Here is a 15,373-nt window from a genome sequence, read left to right as displayed (position 1 = left end):
AATCTAACAAAGAAAATTGGTGCATAAAACTTTTATTTTATAAATTTAATGAAGAAAAGAAATGAATACAAGTAAATATTGACATTGAATTTTTTTTCATATGGAAGATGAGCTGATCTTAGATTTCCCAAGTCCATAATAAATGCCTGTTTCCACAACCAGCCTCTTCCTCCAATGCCATCCTTCAATCTCCATCTCAGAATCTCCGTTGATTCGGGACATAGAATTGGAAACGATCCTCAATTCTCTGTGTATATCAACAGTACTTTCTTTTTTGTTTTTTAAAGATTGGCACCTGAGCTAACATCTCTTGCCAATCTTTTCTTTTTCTTTTTCTTTTTTTCTTCTTCTTCTCCCAAAAATGCCCCAGTATGTGGTTGTATAGTCTAGTTGTGGGTCCTCCTAGTTGTGGCATGTGGGACGCCGCCTCAGCATGGCTTGATGAGCGGTGCCATGTCCGCTCCCAGGATCTGAACCGGTGAAACCCTGGGCAGCCCAAGTGGAGCACACGAACTTAACTGCTTGGCCACGGGGCCGGCCCAAACTGTACTTTCTTTTAATATATTAATATGAATTGAATTATTAGGCATAAAGAAGAAAGTTCTACAATGGAAAGAAAAGAAAAGAAGCTAGGTGTAAGCGTTAAGAGATCTGTTGTGTCAGTAAATCTTTACTTTTTGATTGGTGAGCTTTTAAAAAAAATGTGGTTCTCTTACTCAAGGCAAAGTTAATTGTGACTTAAGTGACAGACTAGAGGGGAGGAGCACTGACATTTAGTGAGCACCTCCTATGTGCCAGGCACCACCTTTAGCAATTTCCATATATTTCTCATTTAACTCTCACCGTGATCCTCTGGAACTGGTGCTTTTCTCATTTTACAGATGAGGAAACTGAGACTCAACGATATTTTAACAGCTTCTCGTGGTTGTTTGGCTGCTAAGTGGTGGGGCTAGGCTTGAGGTCAGGTTTGTCTTATTCCAATACCTATGAATACCCTTAAATTTAAGTTATTCTGACTTGATATTGCTCAAAATCAATGTCTTTAGCTGTTTGATTCTCCAACTTGTTATGACTGGAAACTGTCTTTTCTTTAAAAGGTGGGACACTTTTAGCATCATGGACCAACTCTGCTTAGTATTTTTACAAATTGTTAACTGGAGATACTTGAATTTGAAAATGGAGCTGAAACGCCCTTGAGGCACTGGAGCAGATTGAGTTATAATATCAACACAGTTCACATCAATGTCTTTTTATCTATCAAAAGAAGATGTGGGGGATGCCTGGTGGCATAGTGGTTAAGTTTGCACTCTCTACTTCGGCAGCCCAGGGTTCGTGGGTTCGGATCCCAGGTGCAGACCTACACATCACTCATCAAGCCTTGCTGTGGCAGCATCCCACATACAAAATAGAGGAAGATTGGCACAATTGTTAGCTCATGGCAAACCTTCCTCAAGCAAAAAGAGGAAGACTGGCAACAGATGTGAGCTTGGGGCCAATCTTCCTCACCAAAAAAAAAAAAAAAAAGTAAGAATATGCTTTAGATCTTTCAGCTAACTCTGAGTTTTATTGATGAAAATTTCAGGGAGCAGGTATTTTACGTTAATGATCTTAGCATTAATAGCACTGTAAGTTAAACTCATTGACATATGCTTAACATTTTGTCTATGATCCTCTTAATCTTGAGGATTGCTAAAATGAGACTAATTTCCTCGAAGTGAGAAAAAAATCCAGGTGAGAGTTGAGACTTTACTACTGGGACTGGAAAAGGTGGCTCAGCAGCAGTTGCAACATCGGCAGAGCATCAGCTTGTTCAAGGTCTCTCGGTTAATAAGCATGGGACAAGAACTCAAGTTCATCTCACTTCAAAGCCTACATTTTCCTCACCACGTTCTGCTTTGTTATGTAGTATAAGTGTGTTTGGGCTTACAAAAAAGCTCTAATTCTAAAATAACTATTTGAAGTGCGGGGTTGGGGGTGTTCACTGGTTCAAGCTACCATAAAGAAGCTCAATTCTCCTGTGGGAAGTTTGATGGAAGAAGAGTTACGCATACATGTGGAAAACGTAAACGTCTATCTTTGCCTTGGCTCTTGCTTGAGCTCTTCCCTTTCTTGGATGATCGACTTGGTGCCATGCCTTTAGTGAAGGTCTTTGGGTGCTCTTTGCTGTTCGGTAAATGCTTCTCATGTCTCAGGAGCTGGTTGGAACTCAGGTAAACAGCTCAATGGTTGACAGTTCCATGAACTCTGCACTCATCTCTAGCGGGTGACTAAACATTTGTGTTTATGTGCAGCGTTGCTCCTCAGTTACACTTTTCAGTCCACTCTGCTCTATTTCAAAGCAACACGTCCTCAAACAGACCAGAGCCTTTTTATCCCCCACTTAACCCCATTTAGTCCTTCTACTTACTATGCAATGACTCAAAAGGCAACCTTTACAGAAGGAGGACAAGACCAAAATTACTGCCCCTTCCAGTCGCTTTGTCTTTGTCCATCTTCACCTCTGATGGAGAGGATCCTAGGACAGCCTGCATCAAGGTTACATTGTGAGAAATGAATGACATTTTGCCTTATAAATAAATGCACTATTCTAAAAAAAAAGAAAAAAAAAAAGAGCACCTAGGCTAAGTGAAGCTCATTAGCTCAACCTCTAGGATAATGTCAGGATGCAATTGAGACCCAGAGAGGAGGAAAGGAGGGATGTGAGGAAATGGAAGAGGGAGGGAAATGAGGTGCCTATGCAAGTGGGACTCAGCAAAAATACGACAGCAACCCTGAGGGGAAATAGAGGAGTGTTGGCAAACCTCCAGAACCCTGAGAACTCCTCAGAACTCTTAGTGCCACTCATTTGATTGGGTTTTAATGATGACGGACTGAACGAGTCACAGCAGTCTGTCCATATGAGAATATCTTTGCTGAACACACCAACATCACTGAAGCAAAGAGACTGGGAAATTTCCTTTAAAACTGAGGTTTTGCTTACCTCGATCTTATCTGGCCCTCAATTTTTCCTCTCCTCATTCCACACATTGTTTTCCATACATGCTCAACAACGTCAGGAACCCAAATGGGCCATATTCTTACATCTCATTTCTTTGTACTTGCTTTTCCCTCCGCTAGCAATGCAGTCACCCCTTCTCCCCACTCCACTGGTCTTACTCTTACTCATCACCAATATCAAGCCAATATTTAGAAGTTGTTTCTTCAGAAAACCTCCTTTTATCAAAACTAATCAGAAGTCCTCTTCACATGCTCCCAGAGCTTCCTGTAATGATCTGTATTATACCATCTGTCACTGTATCTTGCTGGCTTGTATCACTAATTGTCCCTATCCTGCACTAGACTGCAAACTCCTTGAAGTCAGAGTCTATATCTTATTTACATAGTATTCACATCTACTACAATACCTGGCACTAGCAGATAATCAAAATACATTAAATGAATAAGTGAACAATCCAGTTCCTGAAATAGTAGAGTTAAAAACAATAGAAACTGCATTATACATAATGAACATTTACTTTGCTATAGAACGTGATGTAACTCAGGAACTATTTTGCCTTCAAGTCTTAGGTTGGTTGGATGGAGAAAAAGAAAGAAACATGATTGCTCACAAAATGAATACCTCCTTGGAAAACACTCAAACATGGTGTTCTTCCTCCACACACACTTGTGTGGAACAGCTTACTGCTTTATCAATCTTCCTGGGAAAGAAGAAAGATGTTGAATCAAGCTGAATTCCTCATAAATTGTGCACTTGCCCAGAGATGAATAGACTTTTGCCATTATAAGGTCCTTCCTAGTGCTCCTTATCCAAGGAAACCCAGACTAATTTCTGAGGACCCAAGAGAGATGGAGTAAGAAACTTTACTGAGTCATAAAAAGATGCCTTATGTCCTAGTGTTCTGAAGAAAAGTTCTTTTGACACCCCTTTTTGAATGTGCTTGTAGGCCAGGACCAAAACTAGTTAAATTTTTGAAACATCAATCCCCCACTACTTAGATACATGAACTTGGAAATGCTGTTGCGTTTCCTCATCCGTAAAATGAGGACATTATTACTTTCTGATTGCTGTGAGGATTAAATTTACACACACACACACGCAGTGAACCTGGTAAGTAAATTGAAGTGATGTTTAAGAAGTTAACTGGGGTCACTACTCAAATCTTTCAGCAAAGAAAGTTTTCTCCTCAGACCACAAATGTTCACATTCTGAAACATCATTGCTCTTCATCTAATTTTCAATCATTTTTGGTCAAAGAGTTTAAGTTAAATCCTATATTAGCATTTAAATTAGTTATTTCCACAAGTCTTCTGGAAGCCTATAGATTTGAAGGCTCTCCGTACTTCAGATTTTCAATTTGAATTCTAATACCATCTGATTTTGATCTGGAGCTTTAATTTGAGCAAACCATAACTCAAAGGGATGTTTCTATTTTATTATATTGCTCCTATTACATGCCGAAATCTGGCTGAACTTGGTGTTTCAGAAACCAGTCTTTCATCAAGAATGCCTCTAAGGCAAATGAGATTTTAGGAAATAATTTTTGGCTGAATATCTTTGCAGTTTGGAAGTCAATCATCTGAAAAGAACAAGAGACATACAAGCCATAGCTCTTGGGGTAGATGAGAATTCACCAGATTAAAAGTTAAACCAAAAAGTTTATGTGTATTAACCTTATGAGATAGGCAGGTTTTGTTAAGCACTTTTTTTAGATATAGAAAGTGGAATTCAGAATGTTTAAAAGCCACATAAAAATTAGGCTGCTGATCCAGAGTTTGAAGCCAGATGCTCTTTCCACTAAGGATACACTGCTGCCTTTTCGTTAGATGCCACCTCATTCCCACCCCAACCAAGCAGCCATAGGGAACCACGTCCTGGAGCATAAGTATACCTTGTTTTTTTACCAGTTGAGTGTCTTTGAACTGGAATGTGCTGTCCCTATGTGGAATGTGTTGTTTCCCTCCATCTTCCTCTATTAAAGTCCTCCCATCCTTCAGCATCCTGCTTGAACTGCTTATGTAAGAGTCTGCCCTCTTACCCCCTGTGGGAATTAATATCTTGGTACCACTCATCTACCTGTAGTATAGTCCTTATATTGCTTTCTTCTTCTGATAGACCAAACTCTTTAAGAAAATCACTCAGTCTTATCCATCTCTAGATCCCCCACATTATTCAGAAGTTACTTTATAATTGTTTGTGGACTGAGCTCTTTCTTTGTACAGCAGGCATGCCTTTTCATTCTGTTAAACATACACTAGAACACCAAATCTTTTGACAAGTTGTAATTTTATCCTCGAGAGCAGTAATAGCTCCTGAAAACTCTCCAAAATGCTTAGAAAAGGACTTGTCATAAATTGTGTCACTAATAAAAGCGCTTGGCCAGAATATCTTCTGTATCATTACAGCACATATAATTTACCTAATGAAACAATTATGCCATAAAAGAATAATCATAAATGACCTTACTCTAACCCCTGCCAGATAGTGCTATGATAAAATTACTTACAAATAAAAAGGAATACAACTGGTAATAATTTATCATACTGAGAGGCTTGAATATTTAAAAAATATTTTTAAACAACGTTTTAAAATATACATGTTTTTAAATAAAATAAATGAAATCAATTTTTTTAAAATATCAAATAAAGCTTTAATCATGCTGCATATTTGATAAGAGACAAATAGAGGAGTCTGATGACTCAGCTCTGCTCTCGAAGGGCGGGTGATTGATTGCATATTGTGGAATTTCCTCTGACATAATGCAAGAATGAGGGTGCACATATTCTCCACGGTTGCGATAATATAAAAAGCCACAGGAGCTCTCCATGCGACACAAGTCCCCAGGGACAGCAGAGACACAAGTGTCTACGACAAGAGCCAGTAAGAGAGCACCAGAAAGACAGCATCTCGTCTGAACATGACTTCCAAGCTGGCTGTGGCTCTCTTGGCCGTCTTCCTGCTTTCTGCAGCTCTGTGTGAAGGTAAGCACATCTTTCTGATCCACAGTGTCCTTGTGTCTAAATGCGCTCCTCAGATAGCAAGGTTATCCTTAAGGCTTTGATAACAAACATCTTTTTTTCAGGAAAAGAAAATAATCTTTTCAGTCATTTAATATTAAATTGAAGTTTTAATTTTTTAGGCTATATCTATACAACATTTAGAAAAGTATAAAGTTTGATTAATATAGACACTCTATTCCTATAATTCATATTTTATGGTATGCATATATTTCATATAAACCTATAATTTAGAGTATATCTTATTGGGGGCCACAGTTACCCATATTATCTTATTGACTGTTGATATTGAGCAAGGTAGCTCAGGTAACTTTACTCCATGCACTATTGTATTGACCGCTTCAAACAACTGTCAGTTCTTGTTTGGTTTAAAGACAAGATGGCAGATTACAGACCTTCTTGGGGTCCCTCCTATGCAACAAATACAGCTTAGAATGTTTATGGTATATAGTTTCTGTATTTTTTTCTTCTCTCTTAAGCGTTAAGGATTTTGCTAAATATAAGACATCTCTGTGAAAATCACTTATATATTTCTATTAATTCTTTCTGAGGGCAATTTCCTTGTTAGTGAATCTTAGTTTGCATACTATAAATAGTACTGTGGTATCACAGAGGATTATGCAACACCAAGTAGAAGAAAAAGTACCATGAGGATGTCGACATCCCACGAAGACAACTCCAAGTCTTTATGTAGAAAGTAATTCAATGTTGTCAGGCATGACTGTCTTTAAAACAGAGGAAAAGATTGAGGTCAGAGGCTAAGAGACTATCTAACCCTGAATTTCAAGAATGAGTTTGCTAAACATGTGATGTTTACCAAACACACAGGTACAAAATTATCGCATAGGAATTAAAGAGGGAGCAGATAGCAGAGCAGAGGGAGTAGATGCAACCAGGCGTTAATTGGCTTTATTTCTTTCACAGCTGCGGTTGTATCAAGAATTACTGCAGAGCTTCGGTGCCAGTGCATCAACACGCACTCCAAACCTTTCAATCCCAAACTGATCAAAGAAATGAGAGTGATTGAGAGTGGGCCACACTGCGAAAACTCAGAAATCATGTAAGTACTTTCAAAAGGAATTGGATATTTGACTTTAGCAAACTTAGAGTCGAGGAAGGTGGAAGTATCCGACAAAGTTCTAGGTACTAGGATTACAGTAGGGAGCAAAACACAAAGGAAAATTCTTTGTCTGCCTGACATTTAAATACGGTACCTTCCATGACTAAAATAGCTTTGAACTGAGATTTTATGCCTATACTTAAGGATCCATGACTTGAACGGCAAAGGGAAGTCTGAAACCTACTAAATATCCGTTTTAATCATCTCTCTCTCATTTCAGTGTAAAGCTCGTCAACGGAGCTGAGGTCTGCCTGAACCCCCATGCAAAGTGGGTGCAGATTATTGTGCAGGCGTTTTTGAAGAGGTAAGTTGACTTTTTCAAATTTAGATTCTTTGTCTATCCTGAGACATACAGTTCAAAAATCAGCCTATAAATTTGCTGCTGCTGCTAAAAATCTCCTCGTTTAGGTATCTGCCTCTTTGATTAAAAAAAAAAATAGCAGCAAAAATAAGTTTATTGTTCTCGTGACGGGGAAGACCACACACCTCATTTTGTCCAGGGAGGTCTGAGTTTATCCCTGTGCCTGTGTCCTTAGTATGGCTCCCTTCATTCTCAGAAGTGTCGTGGTTAGGATGATAACTTATCTGCTTTATTTAGAGTTAAGAATATAGAGCATTTCTAACACATGAATATCTAAGACTGTATTAATTTCTCTATCAAATATATTTTCAAGAACCATATTTTCTCCTTATTAGAACATTGTTAATTTGTAATTTTTATTTTGTTTATTTTCAGAGCTGAGGGGCAAAATCCATGAAGGAAAAAAAAGCACCAAACAACGCGTTCTCCATGGTTTCCAAGAATTCCTCAGTAAAGATGCCAATGAAACTTCAAGCAAATCTACTTCAGTTCTTCATATTCTATGTGGATCTGGTGTAGGGTTGTCAGATAAAATACAGGATGCCCAGTTAGATTTGAATTTCAGTAAAATAATGAATAGCTTTTTCATTGTCCCACGCAGTATCTAGGACACATTTATATTTAAAAAAAAAAAGAATTATTCATGTTTACAGTAAATTCAAATTTAGCTGGAAATCCTGTATTTTGCTGTTGTTGCTAAATCTTGCAACCCTAGTCTGCTGCCCAGGATCCATGAGTCCCCCCTCAACTAAGCCTTGGTTTCTTCTTTAATCCTAAACTGGAGAAAAGCATCAGCCACTATCCTCCCTCACAGAGAGCTGAGGACTGGTGGAAGCACTTTAACTTATTTTCATGATCATGTAAATTATTTTCCAGTGTAACTTATTCACCTATTTATTATTTATATATTTATTTAGCCATCAAATATAGTAATTATTTTTGCATGAATTTGGAAAAGTGGGAAAGGAAGCACAGTTGATAGGATAATGTAATGATGTTAGAGTGAATTTATATTTATTTTAAATATTAAATTATGTTATATTACAGAAATTTTGATTTGCAAAATTTAAAAAAAAAAAACACAGGACCCCTAGTTAATTTTGATTTCAGATAAACAGTGAACATTTTTTTAATATGAGTACATCATGATTTATCTGAAATCTTAAGTGAACTGGCCATCCTGCTCTTGAGACTCCTGGTGTTGTCGGGTCTCTGCCAGCCCTGTTCCGCAGTGCTGTGCTGGATCACCAGACTCCTGAGTTAAGACTGTCTTTTCTCAAAACTGCAAAAATTCACCAGGCAATATTAACAAAGTAATTTCTTGCTGGTTAAAACTTATTTATGATGTCCAAATAGATTCTCATAATTTAAAAAGAAATATTGTGGTTTTTAATTCTGACTTTTTTCTTTTCACTTTAAGATGGTTTATGTGTTCCCAAAGAGATTATCTTCTACTGTTTTTGATAGCATGAAAATATAAATGTAACATTAAAACTTTCAAAATAAAATTTATTGTCAAAGTCATCCAGAGTTTGTCTTTCTTTGGTAGTTTTAAAATTTGTTGGGAATCTGTTTATATTAAAAATAATATTTTGATTTAGAAAACATAAATGTTTCCCCTTAGCATTTTGTATATTATGTAGAAAATCACCATCTTTATTTGTTAAAAAATAGAACTCCTCTCCAGAAATGGGTTACAAATTGTAGTCTCTTACGCAGAATGTTGGAAATTTTCTCAACTCCCTATTGTGTACCATTTTGCTAGTAAGGTTGACTTCAGATTTTCAGTTAACCAGCCCACATGTCTGTACAGCTAAGCACAGCTGGGTACTCAGTGAAAGAGGGAAGGGAGCACACATTATAAGGCCCTTCTCAGCTAACTGAGGAATAAAAACGACATGTATGAGGCAAAGAAGTTTAAAATATGATCATATGAAAACACATCGGGCAAAACTCTTACAAATAAAAACAATAATTTAATGAAAAAGCTCAGTGGATGTATTTTACAACAGATTACACACAGATGAAAACATAATTGGAGAACTAGAAATAAAACCAGAGAAGTTTATCTGAAATTCATATCAGAGAGATAAAGAGGAAGAAACTTGGAAAAAGAAGTTAAAAGACACAGATGATCCAGAGATAAGGTCTTATTGATGTCTAATTGGATTTTTACATGCAAAAGAGAGAGGAAAGAATCAGAGACAATATTTGAAGTGACACTGGCTGAAAATTTTCCAGAAATGATGAAAAATAACAATCTACAGTTTCAAGAAATCCAATTTACCAATGCGTAATGTTCTATTCTAGTCTAAAAACAAAGATCATAGAACGATTCATATTTATCCACCTCCCAGCTCATTTGCTATTGCTGTTGGGTATTTTAAGTCCTGCTTTTTGTGTTTGAAAGCTTCACAATGTGGAGTGAGGAAGAGAGTCCTCTCTTATTTTCTCACTAGTTAGTTCACATTGTAACCTACTTTTTCTGTGTCATTTAGCTCCTTATAATGACTCTGGGTGCCTGCAGCTGCCATTCTTTCTATGGGGCAATGTTATGGGTGGTGTGGAGCAAAGCTCATTCTCTTTTCCAATTCCCAATGCACATTAACACAAAAGTGTACAGTTTAATAGAATTAATAAAAGATTTATGAGTACTGCACAAACAGGAGCCAACTGGAAATTCAACCCTGGTATTGCCTATTCCTAGAAACATTAATTGTTTCTCTCTAGAGGTGATTTCTCCCTGCCTAAATTCCTTCTCAGTCTATGTTGTGGGCCCTCTTCTGCTTTCTCAGAGTTCAACCTAAATTTCACTTCCATATTCTCCTCTTCAAATTCAAATTCCCTTGTCCTACCCACTTCGTATTCTCTCATCTTGTGGATCTCATACATAGTGAATAATACAGATCACAAACAAGTAATTTTAATAACATGTTGACAAGAGACATACAGGGTTCTTCAGAAGCAGATAGCAAGTAGTTATAGAACCTAACTAGCCTAGGCTTCCCTGAGAAAATCTAAACAAGAATCTGTAGGAGTAGGAGTTAGCCACATAAAAGGAAGAAGACTGTGTGGGGAAGAGTGGTCTAGACAGCAGGGAAGTAATTTGTCAGCAAGAGCATGACATGGTTTGAGAAGTGAAAGAATTTCAGTGTAATTGAAGTTTGGCATGACAGAATACGTACTAACAGATTAAGCTATGCTAAATGGACTATGGAATGCTCTAAAGGGCTTACATTTGGGATTGAAAACTTCTAGTCGATTCCAATTTCCCACATTTTAAATCGTGAACATTGTAAATCATTCTTCTTTCTGGGTCTCCTTCCAAAAGGAGGTGGCAAGTCATACAAGTAACTCAAAAGTCTGATCTTCTGGGTTTTTAACGCCATTTGAAGATTGAATCATCAAAGAACTCCCAACCTTATACAAAACCTCTTACTGTGTTAAGGACACATCTATAATATGATCAGTGTCCAACCCTGAAAGCAAAGTGAAGACATCTGCACCAATCTGGTAAATCTTAGTAATGAATATTTTTTTAAATCTACTTAATTTTGTGTTTATCACTTTAAAATATGCCAAATGATTTTCTCCACTCTCTCATCTATACTGTCACCAAGACAGCAAAGTATTCCACCCAAAAGGCAAGTAAGTGGATCGAATTTGAGTTTAGGTGTCATTTGAACAAGCCAAAAAGGAAAATAAAAAACGGTAAGAGAGAGAGAATGTGAGAGCAAAAGTGAGAGAGAAGGAAAAGCCAGTCAATTTGCTGAATTGAAAATTTTGCTTCATTTTGCTTCAATGATATTAGTAAAATTATGTATACAGACACAGGTTTTATTTGTATAGACACAAACTTGAACGTGCAACATATTATTCCATATCTTTAATCCATTTGTGTGGGTTATAAATTACAAACCTATTTTTACCAAGTAGAAATATGAATGTAAATATACAGACACACATACACAAAATAAAAAGGTATGGAGAGAGAATAAAGTGTTCACCTTAAAATTACATTAATTAAAAAATACTATAATGCATACATCATACATAGACCATACAAAATCAAGTAATTTTCATAATTGCCTTTTTTTGGCTAGAAATGCATCAATAAATAGATTCTGGGCCATCCCCAGTGGCCTAGTGGTTAAGTTCCGCATACTCCACTTCAGGGGCCTGGGTCTAGTTCCCAGGCAAGGACCTATATTTCTCTGCTAGCAGCCATGCTGTGCTGGTGGCCCATATGCTAAAAAATAGAAGAAGATCAGCATGGATGTTAGCTCAGGGTGAATCTTCCTCAGAAAAAAAGAAGAAAACATAGATTCATAGGTTGAAGTTACCTCAGCAAAATCTTTTATTCTCAAGATTTTGGTAAATAAGTAGATAATTATTTTTTACTCTAATTCATCTATTTTGCCATCCAGGCTATGTTTGAAAACTTCAGAAGAGAGAATGAAAAACCATTCTGCTTTTTGTTTATGGAGGTAACTTAGCAAGCAAAAATTGCTTAAGACTGTATTAACCCTGCAGTAACAAAAGGAAGCTTAAGAAAATAATAATTGCTCCATTATTTACTTAAAAAAACAGCCAGACAGTAATTGCCTCACGTTTGATAACCATCAGCTGAATTTGCAGAGATCATAGACAACAACTACGGAATTTTTCAACATAGAGTAAATATCAGACCAATTCCTTCCCACAAGATTTACTGATGGGGCAATCAGGAATTCTCCAGAAGATTACTTAAGGGTCAAAGAATCCAGCTCTTAATGAGTTGAGAAAGAGGGCTTTTACGCTCTTTGCGTTTCCATTGATAAAACTCAACTTGGATAAATATTATTGTTACAAGACTTTTTCACGCTATTTGGTGAGATGATAGGTACACTTAAAGCATAGCAGGTTGGAAAATTAAAGATAAGAAAACATTCACAGATATTTGAACTCAAAGTTTGTTTCAGACATATCTAAAGAAATGTTCTAATAGCTTTGTAAAAGATTGTGGTGCCAGGGCTGAACATAAACTTTGAATGTATCTAGCAATTCTATCTCATGAGGCATGATTTAGCTCAAGTTTTAATCATGTTATGATGTGATTCTTTCCACCCTCTGCATTCCAAATTAATCTTCTGCCATTCACCTCATGCCGCTCAAAATGCCATCAAATTTATATTTTTAGTGTTCCCCTAAATAAAATATTTGTGGGTTAACTTTTGAAATTTTCTCTTGAAAAATCTGTGGCCTGGGGATGTGTGGGTTGACAGTTCTGATGCTGCTACAAATGTAACTGAACAATTTAGTTGAACAATTAAGTAAGTGGATGGCTGATGGTAGAAGCCAGGTTCCTTCTGCTACAGGAGGAATTTTCAGATAAGCAAGAGGAGGAGGCTGAAATAATCCATGTAGTAATGAGTTAAAGTTGAAGACATCACTATGAATTTGTGTTTAGCTTATATAGGTACAGATGGATACATATAGAAATGCTTACGGGTATGTGTATATAAAAGAGTTAGTAAACAGATATATTTCTTCCTTTGTCAGCTGAGAGGACCTAAAAGCAATGACACTCCAGTAGCAACAAGCACACCTAGAACCCAGGTCTTGTTTTCTGAAACCACTTTCCAACACAACAAACCAGGCTCTTCGGAGAACTGACTGATCACAGGACTGGGGCAGGAAAAATATAAGTCTTGAGCATCTTCTAGCTTCAGAGATTAAGGAAGTGACTCCCTCCAAAAAAAAAATTGAGAGGCTATGTCAAAGAGGAACAGGAGCCAACTGAAAGCTGGAACTATCTCCAAAGCTGGAACAAATTGAGAACAAACTTAAAGAAGTAGTGTGTTATATCCCAAAACATAAAGCAAATATTCACAAGTCCATACCGATGAAAATAAATGGTTGACTAAATAAACAAATGGAGAAGAGATAAATCTCCCATGCAGAAGAATTCAAAAAATTCATGTAGATACTCCTTCCTCAAGGAGGTGTAGCATAACTATGCACTCCTGAAGTGTGGACCATGCATAGTGACTTCCTTCCAAAAAACAGAGTTCGGAAGGGGAAGGAAGAAGAGTAACTTTACAGAAGAGAAAGCTGAAAAGTACGATGTCGGCCAAGGTCAACACGAGTAGTGATAAATCATGTTGATAGAATGTAATGATGTAATGAAAATGGCAGTTTACTTCTGTGGTCTTCCTCCTGAAAACCCAGGATCCTAATCTAATCATGAGGAAAACATCAGGCAAATCTTAGTAGAGAGGTATTCTACAAAACACCTGACCAGTGCTCCTCAAAACTGTCAAGGTCATCTTAAACAAGGAAATTCCGAGAAACTGTTACATCTAAGAGGAGCCTAAGGGGATATGGCAACTAAATGTAACATATCCTGAATTGATCCTAGAGCAGAAAAAGTACATCAGGTAAAATCTATGAAAATTTGGAAAAAGTATGGACTTTGGTTAATATTAATAATAATCAGTTTGGGCTGCTATAAGAAAGTACTATAGACTGGGTGGCTTATAAACAACAAGCATTTATTTCCCACAGTTCTGGAGACTGGAAACCCACAGCGTGGTTGGGTTCTAGTGAGGATCTTCTTCCCAGTTGGAGTCTGCTGACTTCTGGTTGTAATTTCACATGGCAGAAAGCAGGAGCCTGAGCAAGCTCTCATGGCTCTTCTCACAAGGGCGCTGATCCCATACGAGAGCACTCCACTCTCATGACCTAATCTCCTCCCAAAGGCCTCATCTCTTAATGCCATCATATTAGGGGCTTAAGATTTCAATATATGAATTTTGGGGAGACAAATTCAGTCCATAACAATAATGTATTAATATTTGTTCATTAATTGTAACAAATGTACCCTACTAATATAAGATGTTAACAATAGCGGAAACTAGGTATGGGATATATGGGAATTCTCTATAATATCTTCTCAATTTTTCAGTAAATCTAAAAATGTCTATTTAAAAAAAAAAGCAGGGAGATAGGAACCAAAATAAATAACTAACATAGTTTTCTGCCAGTCACAGTGAACCTGGTACAGGAAGCTGGTGTGTGGGGAGCATATCTCTTAGGCAGTGGGGAAGCTAGGTTTACCACTAACCACATCTATACGACCTTTCATCCTTTCCTTGAGGTCTGCTACTAGAGTGTGCTGGGCTTTGAGAACTTGCCAAATATCTGTACATATTTCTCAAAATATGTCAAGGGTCTACAACAATCATAATCATATTCAGTGACTAAACTGGTTAGAAAAGTGTATGTAACAGCCAAGTAGCATCAGCAGGATGGCATAGGAATTGTGGTGAACTGCAGAACACATAGTCTGTCTGGAGTCTTAATAATTCAAATAATCTTAAAGCACAGAGCTTGCCAAGTCAAACTCTTTTGGTTTCCAGTTTGGACCACAGAGTTGACTGATAAAAACTAACCCCTCAATGGAATGTGTTATGTAATAGGAAAATCTGATACTACAGGTGTTCCTTCTTTAATTAATTCCATGGTTCCATTCACGCCTACTCGCCTTAGATTAGGATTGGATGATCAGTGTCAGAGCCCATGTGTTAAGCACAGTATGTTTTAGCTTTTTTGCATCTGGAATCGTGGAGAGAGTTGAGAAATACAAATAAATACTATTCAATAAATATGATTGATAAGTCAAATTATTCTTCAATTCTTCAGCATGCCCAATTGAAAAGAAACATGACAAAGGAGAGAAAAGGACTGAAAGAAATCAAGAGAATAATGTGTTAATGACTGCCTCCCTCCTTTCCTCTCTGTTTTCCCCAGCTACCTATAACTGGCCCAACCAATGGGCTAAGCCTCAGCTTCAGTCTTCTCAAGTTATTAAACTAATACTGGCAGGATGAATAAAA

The 15,373-nt window shown here is 37.1% G+C and overlaps 1 protein-coding gene across 1 annotated transcript; it reads left to right on the top strand.

The window, feature by feature from the left end:
- Window positions 1-5,835: 5,835 nt before the first annotated feature.
- CXCL8 (C-X-C motif chemokine ligand 8) lies at window positions 5,836-9,020 on the top strand. Its single transcript, XM_046656925.1, has 4 exons — window positions 5,836-5,979; window positions 6,940-7,075; window positions 7,356-7,439; window positions 7,872-9,020. The coding sequence occupies exons 1-4, from the start codon at window positions 5,916-5,918 to the stop codon at window positions 7,891-7,893; spliced, it is 306 nt and encodes a 101-aa protein (XP_046512881.1). The 5' UTR covers window positions 5,836-5,915; the 3' UTR covers window positions 7,894-9,020.
- Window positions 9,021-15,373: the final 6,353 nt, after the last annotated feature.

The sequence above is a fragment of the Equus quagga genome, chromosome 3, assembly GCF_021613505.1.
Source record: "Equus quagga isolate Etosha38 chromosome 3, UCLA_HA_Equagga_1.0, whole genome shotgun sequence".
Lineage (NCBI taxonomy): Eukaryota > Metazoa > Chordata > Mammalia > Perissodactyla > Equidae > Equus > Equus quagga.
This window is presented reverse-complemented; position numbering and strand designations above follow the sequence as displayed.